At 34.0% G+C, this 13,940-nt stretch overlaps 1 protein-coding gene across 1 annotated transcript in view; it reads left to right on the top strand.

The window, feature by feature from the left end:
- The window catches only part of DCC (DCC netrin 1 receptor), a 1,043,477-nt gene that overhangs the window by 767,673 nt on the left and 261,864 nt on the right, over positions 1-13,940 (top strand). Inside the window, exons 10-12 of the mRNA XM_075993861.1 lie at positions 998-1,146; positions 2,808-2,946; positions 8,582-8,631. Coding sequence (XP_075849976.1) covers positions 998-1,146; positions 2,808-2,946; positions 8,582-8,631 — 338 coding nt within the window. The remainder of the gene's footprint in view (positions 1-997; positions 1,147-2,807; positions 2,947-8,581; positions 8,632-13,940) is intronic.

Raw genomic sequence — 13,940 nt, 5'->3', positions numbered from 1 at the left:
GCCTAAGAAAAGAAATAAACAGATCATCAAGGTAGAAAATCAACAAAGAAACACTGGACTTAAATAAAACACTATAACAAATGGACCTAAAAGATATTTATAGAATTTGATCATTTTAAAATCTGAGTCTCTGCTCTCAGACTGAGCCATGCTCATAGCAAACAGTGGTCTTTCCCTATAGCCCTAGAAGAGCAAGAGGGGGACACATTCAGTTAACACTGTGCACATCCCTGGGCTACCTGTGCATTCACTGTGTCTACCATATCAAAATCCTGGGTACCTCACATTCAACAGATATTTTAAGCAGGTTACTTGATTTCAATGCTCTTGTTGCTTTTTCTGACTTACTTCCTTATAGAAATAGTAGATTCAGAATCAGAAATATCCACTCTTGAAATGTTTGCATTGTTTTTATGAGTATATCAGTAATCATATAAATTATTTATGTTTATATTATTGTTCTTTAAAATATAGTACTGTGACAATCAACTTGAACAATATCAGTGGGCATGTTTTTATTTTGCTTTGTTTTTTTCCCCCAAAAAGCAAAATGTCCACTTTGTTACGATACAATTCTAATGTATCACTATAAACTGTAACACAGGTAAGACTCCTAATTATTCAATATTGTCTCCTAAAGTCTCCTTCTGCAGTTATTACCAATACACAGGCAAAGAGACACGGACGTAGTGAAAAATTTTCTAGACCAAGATTCAGATTCCCACTCTTTTTTGCTATTGTCCTAATCACTTATACTCTTTGACCAGTTTAACTATAAAATAAAACAAATATTTTTTGATTAATATAAGCTCTTCTGAATTTCAAAATTAAGTGATTCTAAAATTTTATTATTTTATATTTATATTTTTCTATGCTTCTATATGATTCTAAAAATAGTACATATTAGTATAATTGAACTGAACTTGAACTGTATAAGATATGATTTTGTTTTGAAAAAGGGAATTCTTATGTCATAATCAATTTCTTTTATATACAGTGCAAGTTCCAGGGCCAGTAGAAAATCTGCAAGCTGTATCTACCTCACCTACCTCAATTCTCATTACCTGGGAACCCCCTGCCTATGCAAATGGTCCAGTCCAAGGTTACAGATTGTTCTGCACTGAGGTGTCCACGGGAAAAGAACAGGTAGGTAAGGGAATGGACCACAACGCTTCCATCTGTTGGATGGCTTTAGGGCTGGAAAAATAGGAGACCTGCAAGCTCTTGATACAGTCCAGTGTTTCACACATTCATTGAATAGCTGATTAGTTTTAAAGCACTTGCTATTGGAAACTTTAAACAATTTAATTGAATTCTGGTGGTGAGACAGGCAAACGGGCAATTAGGTGAAATCAATAGAAAAGATGCCAATTTTGGGTTTAAGTATGCAGTGGCCTGGGCAGGTGTGGGTAACCACATTTGTATTAACCTGCCTGGTCCCAGAAGGCACTTGCCTTTTCATTCCTTAGCTTCAGGGATAACTGCCCTTCTATTCAATGTATTCAGTGTCCTTAGCCAAACTATTTTTTAAAATTCTTATATATTTTATATTATTTCTCTCCTCCCTACACTATTGGGCTGTGAACTATTATTTGTCATTGTTTTCAGCATAATTTGCTCTTAGAAGTTTATTCTTCCCCTCCTTACATTTTGCTTTTACTTTGTTGTTAGCACAGACTCCTGAAATGAAGCAAATTAGTTATTCGGGTAAACTGAAAGTAAATAAGTCTTTAGGGAGACACACGAAACTCAGCAAATGTATTTTGTGACAACTGAGATATTTAATTCCAGATTCTCAACTTCATGTGGGAAAAGATACACAGGCAAGTTTAAAGTTAAATAGAAAAGCGGCCTCAGGATATAGGAATGCTTACTACATGTTGTGAAAATTGCCAAGCACAGGATGGTCATTATGTTTCCGCATAAACTGCATGACTAGGATTTTTATTTAAAAAAAATTGCTACAGTCATATTCACAGCTCTGGTCCAGTCCCAAGTTACATCATAAGATAAGCATTACAGAAGTTCCTTCCATGTTATCATGTTTTGTTGTTGTTACTGCCCTCTATTATTTGTAGCTCTTGTTTTTCAACTTTCTATTCTGTCCATTTTTCTATATATTTGGCTCTACAAGAATGCATTTTGCCAACCCATTTAAATAAATTCAAAACCAGTGTCATCCAAGATAGACATGAATGTAGAGATCTGACCTCAGGGAACTTCACCGCAGCTGTGAAGCACTGGAAACAGTTTCAACCTACCTCTCAGCATTTGGGGAGATAAAACTTGTGGCAAATCAGGAGTTTGAGAATGCAGTGTTCTATGATGACACCACTAGCCTGGGCAGCAGAGCGAGACCCTGTCCTCGCCCTAAAATAATAATAATTGGAATATCTGACAGTTTCAAGAGCCGTGGGTGTATTTCAGCAAGGGGAGAATGCAACCTGTTGTTTCTTGGTGGATTATTCCGTTTGGGATACAGGAGCAAGTCTCTGTTCCTGTGGAGTTATAAGCTGCCTTCTGCCTGTCAGAGTTTTGGTGTGGGCGGAAAAACAAAACCATTCAATATATTGCATAGTGTTAAACAAATTGGAACTTAATGGCTGTAAAATTAGCATGTGCTGCTTTAACAAGGAGTCTACAAAGTACTTTGGATGTTGGTGGGGGACGGGAATCTGTGTCACAAGTAAGGTTTTAGAGCTCATTATATGGCTAGGGTTCTGTGAATTCACTGATGGCACAGAATGGTTGCCATTTCTGCTATACTGCTCTTCAATAATAATAGTTTTGGTATTTTATGTTTCCAGAATATAGAGGTTGATGGACTATCTTATAAACTGGAAGGCCTGAAAAAATTCACAGAATATAATCTTCGATTCTTAGCTTATAATCGCTATGGTCCAGGAGTATCTACTGATGATATAACAGTGGTTACACTTTCTGATGGTAAGTTATAAACGGTGAAACTCCATTCATGTATTTGTTACAATAATAAAATACTATTGCATGTATGTCATAAATTCCATTTTCAAGGCTCCATGAATACTATTTTGTGGAATATATTAGCATAAACTAGAAATTTGGCTAATTCATCCATGCCGTCTATTACAGAAAAATTTAAATTCTCTATCAAAGTATATACTCTTAAGTCAGTAAGCACTAATAGGCAATCCTCCAAGTGTGACTTTTGCCTACAGACTCAAATTATTTTCTGTACGTGTGTCTTTATTTCTACAATTGCTCTAATACAAACATATGTGTGCATGTATGTAGACTAATTTTGATTGGTATGCTTCTTTTATTTCTCCTAAAAGGATGTAGGTGATTAAAAGTTTAAATGATAGACAATCCCTCTATATGTACCTCTTAATTTGAAAATATTTCATAAGGACTTAGGCCAAATAATTTAGCATTGAAAGCGAACATGAAAATGTATAATTTTAATTCTATTTTCCCTAACAAATGGAAGATTAGACATATTTTTTAAGATACCATAAAAGAGAAGATGAAATCTTAAGAGAAGGAATTTGACCAAGCAGTGGCAGGGGGAACTAGAGATCTAAGGAATGGACAATAGTGAAAGGTTGGGAAATTTGATAACAAATGAAAATGAAATATAGCAAAATATAGGATGCAGGGCTAGTGAAAATTCAGGCAGGTGCAGAAGTGCAGCGATAACCCCATGAATATTAAAAAAAAAATACAATGAGCTAGCCATTTTTAGCAATGATCTCCATGTTGGTGTGTTTAATTCTATAAATTATTGATCTTTTGAATTAAAAATATGGTCAGCTTGTGATTCCTTGACAGATCTCTCATTCTTTAATCTGGGAAAGTATCTGTGTATATATTTCACACAATATCCATGGAATGAGGAAGGACATGCATGTTATTAAGGACAGTGCAAAGAGAACACAGAAGTAATGCTCATTTGCAATTTTGACTTAAAAATGGATTTTATATGTAATACCCTTCAGTATCATTTTTAATGTAATTCTTGTGCCCATCCATCTGATTCTGTTATTGAAGACAGAACAGAATATTTATTGGCAGAATAAATTACTTCACAACTTATAATTATAAAAATAAAAGAAAAACAAATGAAAGTGAATATTTTACATAATTTATGTAGATTTCATTCACACTCTGAACTGCAATACTGTGGCCTTATTTTCCACTTTGGTTTTAAATGTCATAAGTAAGAAAGATAGATCATTATTCATTAGCCCAAGAATTATCTTCTGGAAATGTTGCAATGTTTGGGACTTAGAAAATGTCTGTCACTGAAAAAAAAAAAGGATTTCATGACCCTAACCCCAATAAATGTTACTGTGCAAAGGACACCAAATTCCCTCTATCAGATGCATTTGATAGGAAAAAGCAGAGACTTCATAGGCCCATTCGAGTTGGGTTCCCTGACCCTATCTGCATTCATCTTTGCAGCTAACTCATCTCTTTTAATTTTCAACAAAAATCTGCACTTTGGGCTTCAATTTCCTTATTACCCAGTCCCTTTCTGTCTACTTCAATTGAATGTCTTCTCTCTACTGAAGCTGTTCATGTTGAAGGTCATATATCACATTTATTTGTATTTAATCACATTTAATAGTCACCTGCTTCCTGGTCCTCAGTCATGGAGTCCTCTTCTCCTTTGACTTTTTGGATGTTGAAAAAGGTGGATGTTGTGAAAATTAAACAGATTGTTCCATGCAAGCACCTAAAACTACTCATGACATACCTTTAAGTATTTAATCAATGTTGTCTCTGCCCATGTGCATATTGCTTTTTCTCATTAGGATACATGCTCCTAAATTTGAGGGATGATACTACATGCATTTTTGTATTCCCCTTAACTGAGTAAATATTTATTGAATTCATCAAACTGTACAAATGTTTGTATGTAAAGACTTATTTTTAGGACTTCCCATTTGTGGGGTCAATTTGATGTATGACTGTGGCTAAATGCATCTGTATTGTAGAGAACTTTATAATTTTTATCATCTCAGAGGAGTCATTACCATAAAAATTTATATTGGGGCATAGAAAAATTGAAAAAATAAAAATTATATGTAAATCATTTTTTTCTGAATGTATTAATCCAATTTTTCCCCCTGTTCTGCTAGGATGCTTGATTATAAAGATTTTTATTGAGGTGATCTGTCTATCTCTAACTTACCTCTGCTTTAATTGTTTTACTAGGTAGAAACATCAACTTTCATTAAAATTTCTTCTCCTAGGATACCATTGGTTTCAACGATCCATTTTTTTTCACACCATTGAGATTGTAGAGCATGTGATCATACCTAGTTTTGCCAGTTTGTTCCAAAATAATTTCTCTTGAACTAATTGGCATGGGTATGTCATTAACAGCTTTTATGAATTAATTAACAATTTTAAGTGTCCGTGCCAACTTGCCCCATGTCCAAAAGCAGAAGGAACCAATTTCTTAGGCAACATAACTTTGTGCTTATTAGTGTTATCACTGTTGTCAGTAATATTTGTGAAGTGCTTAGTAGTATAAGACCTTGATTTAAGTGCTTTGCATTAACCTTTTATCCTCATAATACTATAATTTTTCCTATTTTATAGGTGACAAAAATAAGTTAGAAAGGGGTCACAAAACCTAGTAAGCAGCAGAGCAAGGCAACATAAGCTAGTGAGTCAAGAGGCAGGATTCAAGGTGGAAATATAAGTTTCTCTTATTCTGTGACAAAAGACCCTTAAAGAAAAATGCTTATAATTAAATATGAATTATTTTGATCCATGGATTATGTGTATATGACATCACACATTTGCTTAGGGGAGGAATTCAAGTGTCCGTACTTACAGAGATTCATTCACAAATCTGAGGACTTGATCTACCCTGCAGAGTTCCTCATTACACTGTGTTTCAAACCAGCATCCTCCACTGTATTTAAGGAGATTTCCCCACCCACCTTTGATTGGCTTTAATGGACCTATGTGACACTGGAAGAGAAAAGTGCCCTTTGTCCTTTGCTTCATGAAGCAAAAGACACTTGGGAAGCCAAAAGCCTAGATAGATATGGATTCCCCTCACTTTCACCAGGCATCTAATCCTATCATTGTATCTATTTATCTCTAAATAATTTGGAAATTGATAGTGAGGAGGAAAGAGGAGAGATCAATAACTTAAAATATTTAGAAAAAATTCTTTACTTTTCTCTTTGACATGGCAAGAATAGCCAGTGTGGTATCAGTGGAAAGTAAGAGAAATTTGTATTGTAAAAAAGTACATCAACACAGTTGTTATAAGAACCTTTAGGATTTTATCATTATTGGCTTTTAATTCTTAACACAGAAAATAATCCTAATGCTTCTCAAATTGTGGTAGTTATAAAAAGAAGAACACATGTTTAACCTTCCTCTTAGTATATTCTTGGCTTTCTGGAAACGAGAAGTTAAATACCATTTATAAACTTAAATGAAAGTGACATTTGAAGGTTGCATATCAGCTAGCATAGTATGTGGAACAAAACATGATAAATCTTAAGTTATTTTGTCCTTCTTCCAAAATCTATCACTTATAACTTTAGTTAGGGTTACTGAAATTGTGTTTTGATACTATTTAATTAGCCAAGAAGTGGGCATAATATTATTATAAACATATAACATGTTATATAAATATTACAATGTCATGCTCAATATAAACTAGAAATATTTTTCCAAGTTTAAGAAGTGATTCCTTATCACTTAATATTAAATCATCATTTCTAAAATTGGCTTTTGAAAGATAATATTTTTAGAAGTTTATGAAATTATATGATGTAGAGCATGTTATACCTCAATGTACACTTCAGTTAAAATAATAACATTGCAATTAATAGCTTAATCAGTATAATATTTATAATTAAATAAATTAAATTTCAATGAATAAATAATGCACTTACAATTTATATTTAACTTAAAAATAAAATTGCAAGACAAAACCAAACTTGTGACCAAATCCTGACTATGAAAGAGTTTTTATTATACCTCATAAACTTTCTATTAATTAATTTATTTACTCACCAGCTATTTACTGAGTGTGTACCATGTGCCTTACACTCTTCTGGATACTGGTGATATAGCATCAAAATAAACACAAATCCTTGTCTCTATGAGGTAGTTACATTCTGTATTTAATAACAAAAGTATGACCTTAAGAAAGCAAACATAATAATATTTTCTATATAACAGAATATTTTTTGAAAGAATACTTGTTGATTTAATTCATGAAAAACAAGCTACATTGTCTGTAACTTTTATCAGGTAGTAAGTTCCAAATCAAAACAAAATAAATAAATGTATTTCCCATCATGTCCAGAAAGATCCAGGAGCTATTACGTAAGCTATTACATAATTCATCTGCTCATTCAATCATTGATTCAGTAAATATTGATTGAATGTCCGTTTAGAGGATAAAAAGAAATTAATCAGAAATATATCATGATTTTGTGGTGATGACTTTTCAGAAGATAAAATCAGAGTAGAGCATACATAAATTTAGGGTAAAATATAAGTACCCTATAAGAAAATATAGATCTTGTTCAAATTCAAATAAAAGAAGGGAAAACAAGACCCAAAATATCCCTTAGATTCTTGAAAATGCCTGAGAACATCTCTTTTCTATGAAATTCATCATTTTTCAGGAACAAGGATAGGGATTAGTCATTTTATAGATTAATATGTGTTAAGAATTTATTGAATGCTGCTTCTATTCCTATTGTAGGTCAGAAAGCTTTATTTTTTGTATGATTCATTCTAGACATCTGACGCATAACAGCCATTCAATAAATGGTTGTCATTGAATGACTCACATGGTAGAATACTCACTTTTTTGTATAGTAAATATTCACTACAAGTATTAAAGGAGAACTGTATATGCTCTTCCTTCTTCTATAAAGAAGTGGGAAATAAAAATGCAGGCAAGAGAAATGAAATGTTGTACCTAGAAAATCTACAAAGAAAAATAAACTGCTTCTTTGTTAATAGAATTGACTCGAGGAAGGCTATCTAGTAACCTGCTTGCATCTATGACACACAGGTTTAATTATACACAGCTTAAAAAAGAAAAAACAGGAAGTATTTCTTCTTTTCACTTTTTAAGAGATAATAAAGGTTGTATTAGGGGGATTAGGGATTGTATTAAGCAACCTGGGTGACCATTAGAATGACATATCTCATCATAAAACCATGCAGATCTTGAAATGCACAATATCTTAAGCCTTTAAAACCACTCCATGAAATCTCTTGTGTGTTTTTTATTGGTTTCTCTCGGAGATTATCCAAAGAAAGCCTTAAATTAAATGATGGGGTTTGGTGTCACAGCAGGTGCACTCTTGGCTAACAGTGTTGGGGGCTCCCTAGATGGACAACTTACTGGCCCACCAACAGAGAAAAAATAAACAAATACAGTTATTTTTCATCTCTGCCATAAAACTTCGAGGTGCCACCTGGGTTAACCTACCTAGTTTTTATTATGAACTGTGAAAAAGACACATTTTGTCTTTTCAAAAACGGGTTGGAGATTCTCTTTTGAGGCTTTGGCAGTAACTGTCACACTTTGTTTGATTCCTTGTAGTGCCAAGTTCCCCACCTCAGAACGTCTCCCTGGAAGTGGTCAATTCAAGAGTAAGTCTGCTAAATGTTCCTTACTTCATTACCTATTGTTGGTGTCTAGCTTCCATCCACCTGGCCGCCATCTTGAGTGCAGAGTGGGGGCTTCCATGTAAGAAATGTTCTGCAACAGCTGAGTGGTGTTGATCCCACATCTTCTTCCATCAGACTTAAATAAATTAAATAAGTTATTTGTTCACTTCTAGTATACTTTATTTTTTAAATGTTATAATGGCTAAAGGGTATTCCATCAGGAAACAAAGATGTCCCTGTTATCTGTACTCACAAGTATAAGACATAGCTCTGGTAATGTGCTAAACAGAACAATTGAAAGAGGTGGGATAAAGACGGGCTCTGTTTCCTAACATATTAATTAGAATTTAATATGTCATCATTATCTCTGTTCCTCCCTTATAAATATAGTCATTGAAAGCCATTCTTGAAGCTCAATTATGTTAAATTTATGTAGCAGGGTTAGACAGTCATTAATATTTTCCTGATCTGGAAAGTTGCTATGACTTTAAAAGGAACTTAAATTAGGCTAAGTCTCGCTGAAGAGAAGTCGTCTAATAGCAGAAATCAGTTTTCTAGAGACATGTCATTATTTGAAGTGTGTCTCAGGGTTGGAAATAAGCCAAAGCCACCTAGCAGAGTGGAGCAAACAAGGGTTGGTCTGGCTTGACCTTGTCATCACCCAGCGGCACACACTCTGGGAAAGCATTTAACTATTCCTGGGCCTCATTTTACTTTTCAAGGGAGGCAATAGGCCTAAATGGTTTCTAAACTCTGATAGACAGCAGGGAAATTGTATGGGTCTTAGAGACATACTCGGGGTTTTAATTCTAGCTTTCCCTGTTCATAACTGTATGGGGTCTTAGTAAAGTTTTCAACCTCACCGAACTTGTTTCTATGTTCAAATAGTGTTACTGTAAATGCTTGCTTTCTTGGCTTATTATGAGAAAATAGTAATGCAATATATGCAATGAATCCAACTTAGTATCAGTAGTGACTGCTTCATTCCATGTGCAATTCCTTGTCATATTTTGCAAACATCTATGATGAAGCCATATTTTCTGACATTGATTGGATTTGTCTCAGTCAAATGAATTTATCTTCTGAAGCTAGTGAAATGTCTCTAAGATTGTTATCCTCTTATATTTTTAGGCACCATATTGGATAAGAACTAGTAAAACAAATATAAAATTAAAATAACTGAACTTAGGAAGAAAAAATGAGCTAAAGGAAAAATAACCTGAAATTAACATAACCCTAAAAAAGACATTTTTATCTGCAACAACATTTTTTACAGATGCACCACTCAAATTGAGACATTGTCAAGTCAAAGTCAAGTAGAATTTTGCAATTATTATATGTTGTTAATGAATGAAATTTTAAAAACATATTGTTCTGTCTCTTATTTAATGACTCGGCATTATTAGAAAATCCACTTCCTTCCATATGTTTCCTCCAGGAAAGAACATAGAAATTGATATACAAGCTAGTTTGTGTTTGTGTGCTCATATCCTTTAAAAGTGTACTCCAGCAAAAGATGAATGTTTTCTTCTGAAATGTGAATAAGTCATCATTGAATGACCCTGGATGCTAACTATATTTGAATATGGATTTACTATCTTCCTCAAGAGGGAATACCTGGATTGTAAAATTGACTTTTTAACTGATTTATATATATGCATATAAATCTCACAGCCCATATTCTTCTATAATATGCAGAGCTTACAGCAAGCAAATACAAACACTTCTGCTTCTATCCTCTTGCAGTTGATCTCTGGAACACTGTGCTGCTAGAAAATTTAAATTGTTCATCAGTTTTTCAGAATGAATGCATCAGGTCTAGACACTGAAAAGTCTCTTATTCTTTCTATTTCTCTTCCTCTCTGTTATCTTATTTCCTAATTTCTAAGGAATTACGAATTATGAACTTTTTTCTTAGATTGTGATCAATAGGATACAAACTGGATGATCAAAACACTGTTTTTATCCATTCTCAATATGTTGATTTAGAGAAAGCCAAAATAATATTCTATTCTGATATTCTTTGTTTGAAATAAAGGAAAAGTTTTCAAATATATTAATATTTATCCCTGACTCTTAACATTTCAAGGAACAAACTGTAGTTAAAAAGAAACATTATAGTTGAATAAGTATTATATTTTTTTAGATTAATAGAATTATGAGTTTTTATGTTATTTATTTCCCTTGGGATTTTTCTTTAGAAGAGAAGGAACAGAGTCAAATTTCCAAATTTTATTCCATGTCTTATTTGTAAATATAGAGCATAATTTATTGTTTTATTGACAATCAATGAAGAAATTTGGTGCTGCTAATATTTTTTCGGAAAGATAACTAGAATTTCTATAATTAGAACTGAGAGGTCATTATAAGGTATAAAGTGACAATTTTTAGGTACTTGTTAAAGTCATGGTCACCCATAAATCAGTTTTACCTATAAATCATATTCTGGATTATTCAAACAAAGAGGTCCTTACACATTTAGATAATAGAGCCAAAGGACATTCTCTTACTATATAGTAATAATTCCTGGAAACTCAGTAGAGTGTGCTACCTTTACAAAGCTGTAATCACAGAAAAGGCTAGATTCCATCTGTACAAGCTAACTGTGATCACAAATTTCGTGTTGAAATAATGGCTTGACCTATACATTCTAGATTTTGGGTGATGATGGGTCATGATAAGACATATTTTTCATACCAAAAATTGTTTACAATAAATAACACCTTCACAAGGAAAAAAAAAAGTAGTGGTTTGCAGTATGGACTTTAAAATATGACTATGTTTATTAGAAAACATTTTTATAAGGATGATTTCCTTAATAATTTACTTTAAAATTCAACTATTATTTGAACAAATATTACAACTAATTAGTTGGCTAGAATATAAAGCACATGCTTATAGAATTTAAAGAGCTAATGTTGGCATATAGCCGCTTTCCTGTGTTCCAATCTGAACCTTCTGGTAATAAGAACATTTAGGATATGCTAGGACTCAAGGTACTTGGGTTCTTTTACTACTTCTTTCAAACCTTGGAAAGTTACTGTCCCTCAATTTTATTTATTCATTTACGTTTACTCTCTCCCTATCATAATATCATATATAACGTTAGGGATATGATCTGGACCTTGCTTTCATGGAGTTCACAATTCAGTATGAAAACATGTGAAAGAAAATTCATCTACCCATACATCTACTGTAACCCTTCAAAGTTGACATTATTTCCTCATTGATAAAATGAGAGGGTTGGAGAGAGTATCCTAAAACCTTTTGCAACTCCAATCATCTTTGACTATGTTTCCACTTATTATACCCACTCTTTTTCAGTTATTTTATCTTTATAGAGTTAGAGGAAACAATACAAGTAAATTGATTAGAGTATACCGGATCTAACACACAAGTCTAGATTTTTTTTTTTTTTTGAGACAGAGTCATGCTCTGTTGCCCAGCTAGAGTGCCGTGGCATCAGCCTAGCTCACAGCAACCTCAAACTCCTGGGCTCAAGTAATCCTCCTGCCTCAGCCTCCGGAGTTGCTGGGACTACTGGCATGTGCCACCATGCCCAGCTAATTATTTCTATATATATTTTTAGTTGTCCAGCTAATTTATGTCTATTTTTAGTAGAGACGGGTTCTCACTCTTGCTCAGGCTGGTTTCAAACTCCTGAGCTTGAGCCATCCTCCCGCCTCAGCCTCCCAGAGTGCTAGGATTATAGGACAAGTCCAGATATTTATCCATTGAGCACTGCATGATGATTACAAGAGATGAAATATTAACCTCCCCTTCCCTCTGCCCCCCAAAACTTAATATGTCATGTGGCATGGATCATTTTTAAATCTAAAAATCTAAACAGTGCAAAATGGTGGTTTCTTCTCATTCTATCACCTCACCCCTATTCATTGTTGAAATCCTTATCCTTGAAGACTAGATACATCTATGTGAATGTCTTTTTGTTGCATTCATAAAAGCTGATACTCAGTCACTCACAATATGATAGTGTATGTGGTGCCTTCAGTGCAATAGTAGAAAAAGTTACTGGTATCTGTTATATCTCCCTGCATTTTTTTTTAGGAGACAAGGTCTTGCTCTGTCTCCCAGGCTAGTGTATGGTGGCCAGATCATAGCTCACTATAAACTCAAATTCCTGGGCTCAAGTGATCCTTCCAGCTCAGCCTCCCCAGTAGCTGGGACTACAGGTACAAGCCAGTACACTAAGCTAATTTTTTTTTTTATAGACACAGGGTCTTGCTATATTGCCCAGGCTGGTCTTGAACCCCTGGCCTCAAGAGATCCTCCTGCCACATCTCCCAAAGTACTGGAATTATAGGCATGAGCCACCATGCCCAGCTCTTTCTGCATCTTCAAGTGTCTCATTTTCCCATGTTTCAGGACAACTTGACATGCTTAACCAACCTGAAAATTAGTTCAGCAATCATACAATTTCCTTTATCCAGAAACTACCCAAATAGAAAGTTAAAACAGCAATTTTCTACTTTGACAAACCAACTGATCATTTTGGCTTTGGATATTTTAACATCGTGTATGTAGTGTGTGTGTGTGTGTGTAACAACACAGAGGAAATCTAAGTGTGTTGTTAGGTAACTACAGAGGGTCATGCTATTGAAGATGTGTGATTTGATTTGATGGATTTTGACTGATGTCTCTGTCCCTTGTCATTGAGTTGGTTATAACTCTCTTATCAACACACGTCCATAGCCAAGTGGGTAGCTAAGTGAATCATTTGTGTGTGACTCCCAGTTGGAAGCGAGGAGATGGGGAAAGGTTGGATAAATGGAAAACTATGTGAGTTATGATATTAATTTACAGGTCCTCTGTGTTTTGCGTTTTTTTTTTTGTTGTTGTTATTTTTATTTTATTCTAAAATTGGGGTTGTCTTTTCTTGGTGGCACAGAGTGGATTTGAATTCATATTCCTCCCTTCTGCATGACAACCCTCTGGAAACATAGTCATCAAACAGGTGTCTGGACCTACTTCTAGACTCTCAATATGATTCTTGTGAATGTTGTTTTCTCTCATGTATGTTGTATGGAGTCATAGGCCTCAGATGAGCAATGAAGAAAAATACTTTTGAGGCCTCCCTAAATCATCCAAAATTCTTCATAAAATATACTTTGGTCACTAATGTTCTGGACTCAGACCTCTGAGTCTTCCCCTTACAAAAGTGGTGAGTTTTAAAAATGAGTTTAATGTAGAAAAAGAGGACCTATAGGAGATCTCAGGTGATTACTGTTATTTAAATATCAATTAGAAACCAGCATTTGCTTACCGATGGA

This window comes from Microcebus murinus, chromosome 17 (assembly GCF_040939455.1).
Source record: "Microcebus murinus isolate Inina chromosome 17, M.murinus_Inina_mat1.0, whole genome shotgun sequence".
NCBI classification, from domain to species: domain Eukaryota; kingdom Metazoa; phylum Chordata; class Mammalia; order Primates; family Cheirogaleidae; genus Microcebus; species Microcebus murinus.
The sequence above is the reverse complement of the archived record's forward strand: the minus strand, read 5'-3'. Positions and strand labels throughout refer to the sequence as shown.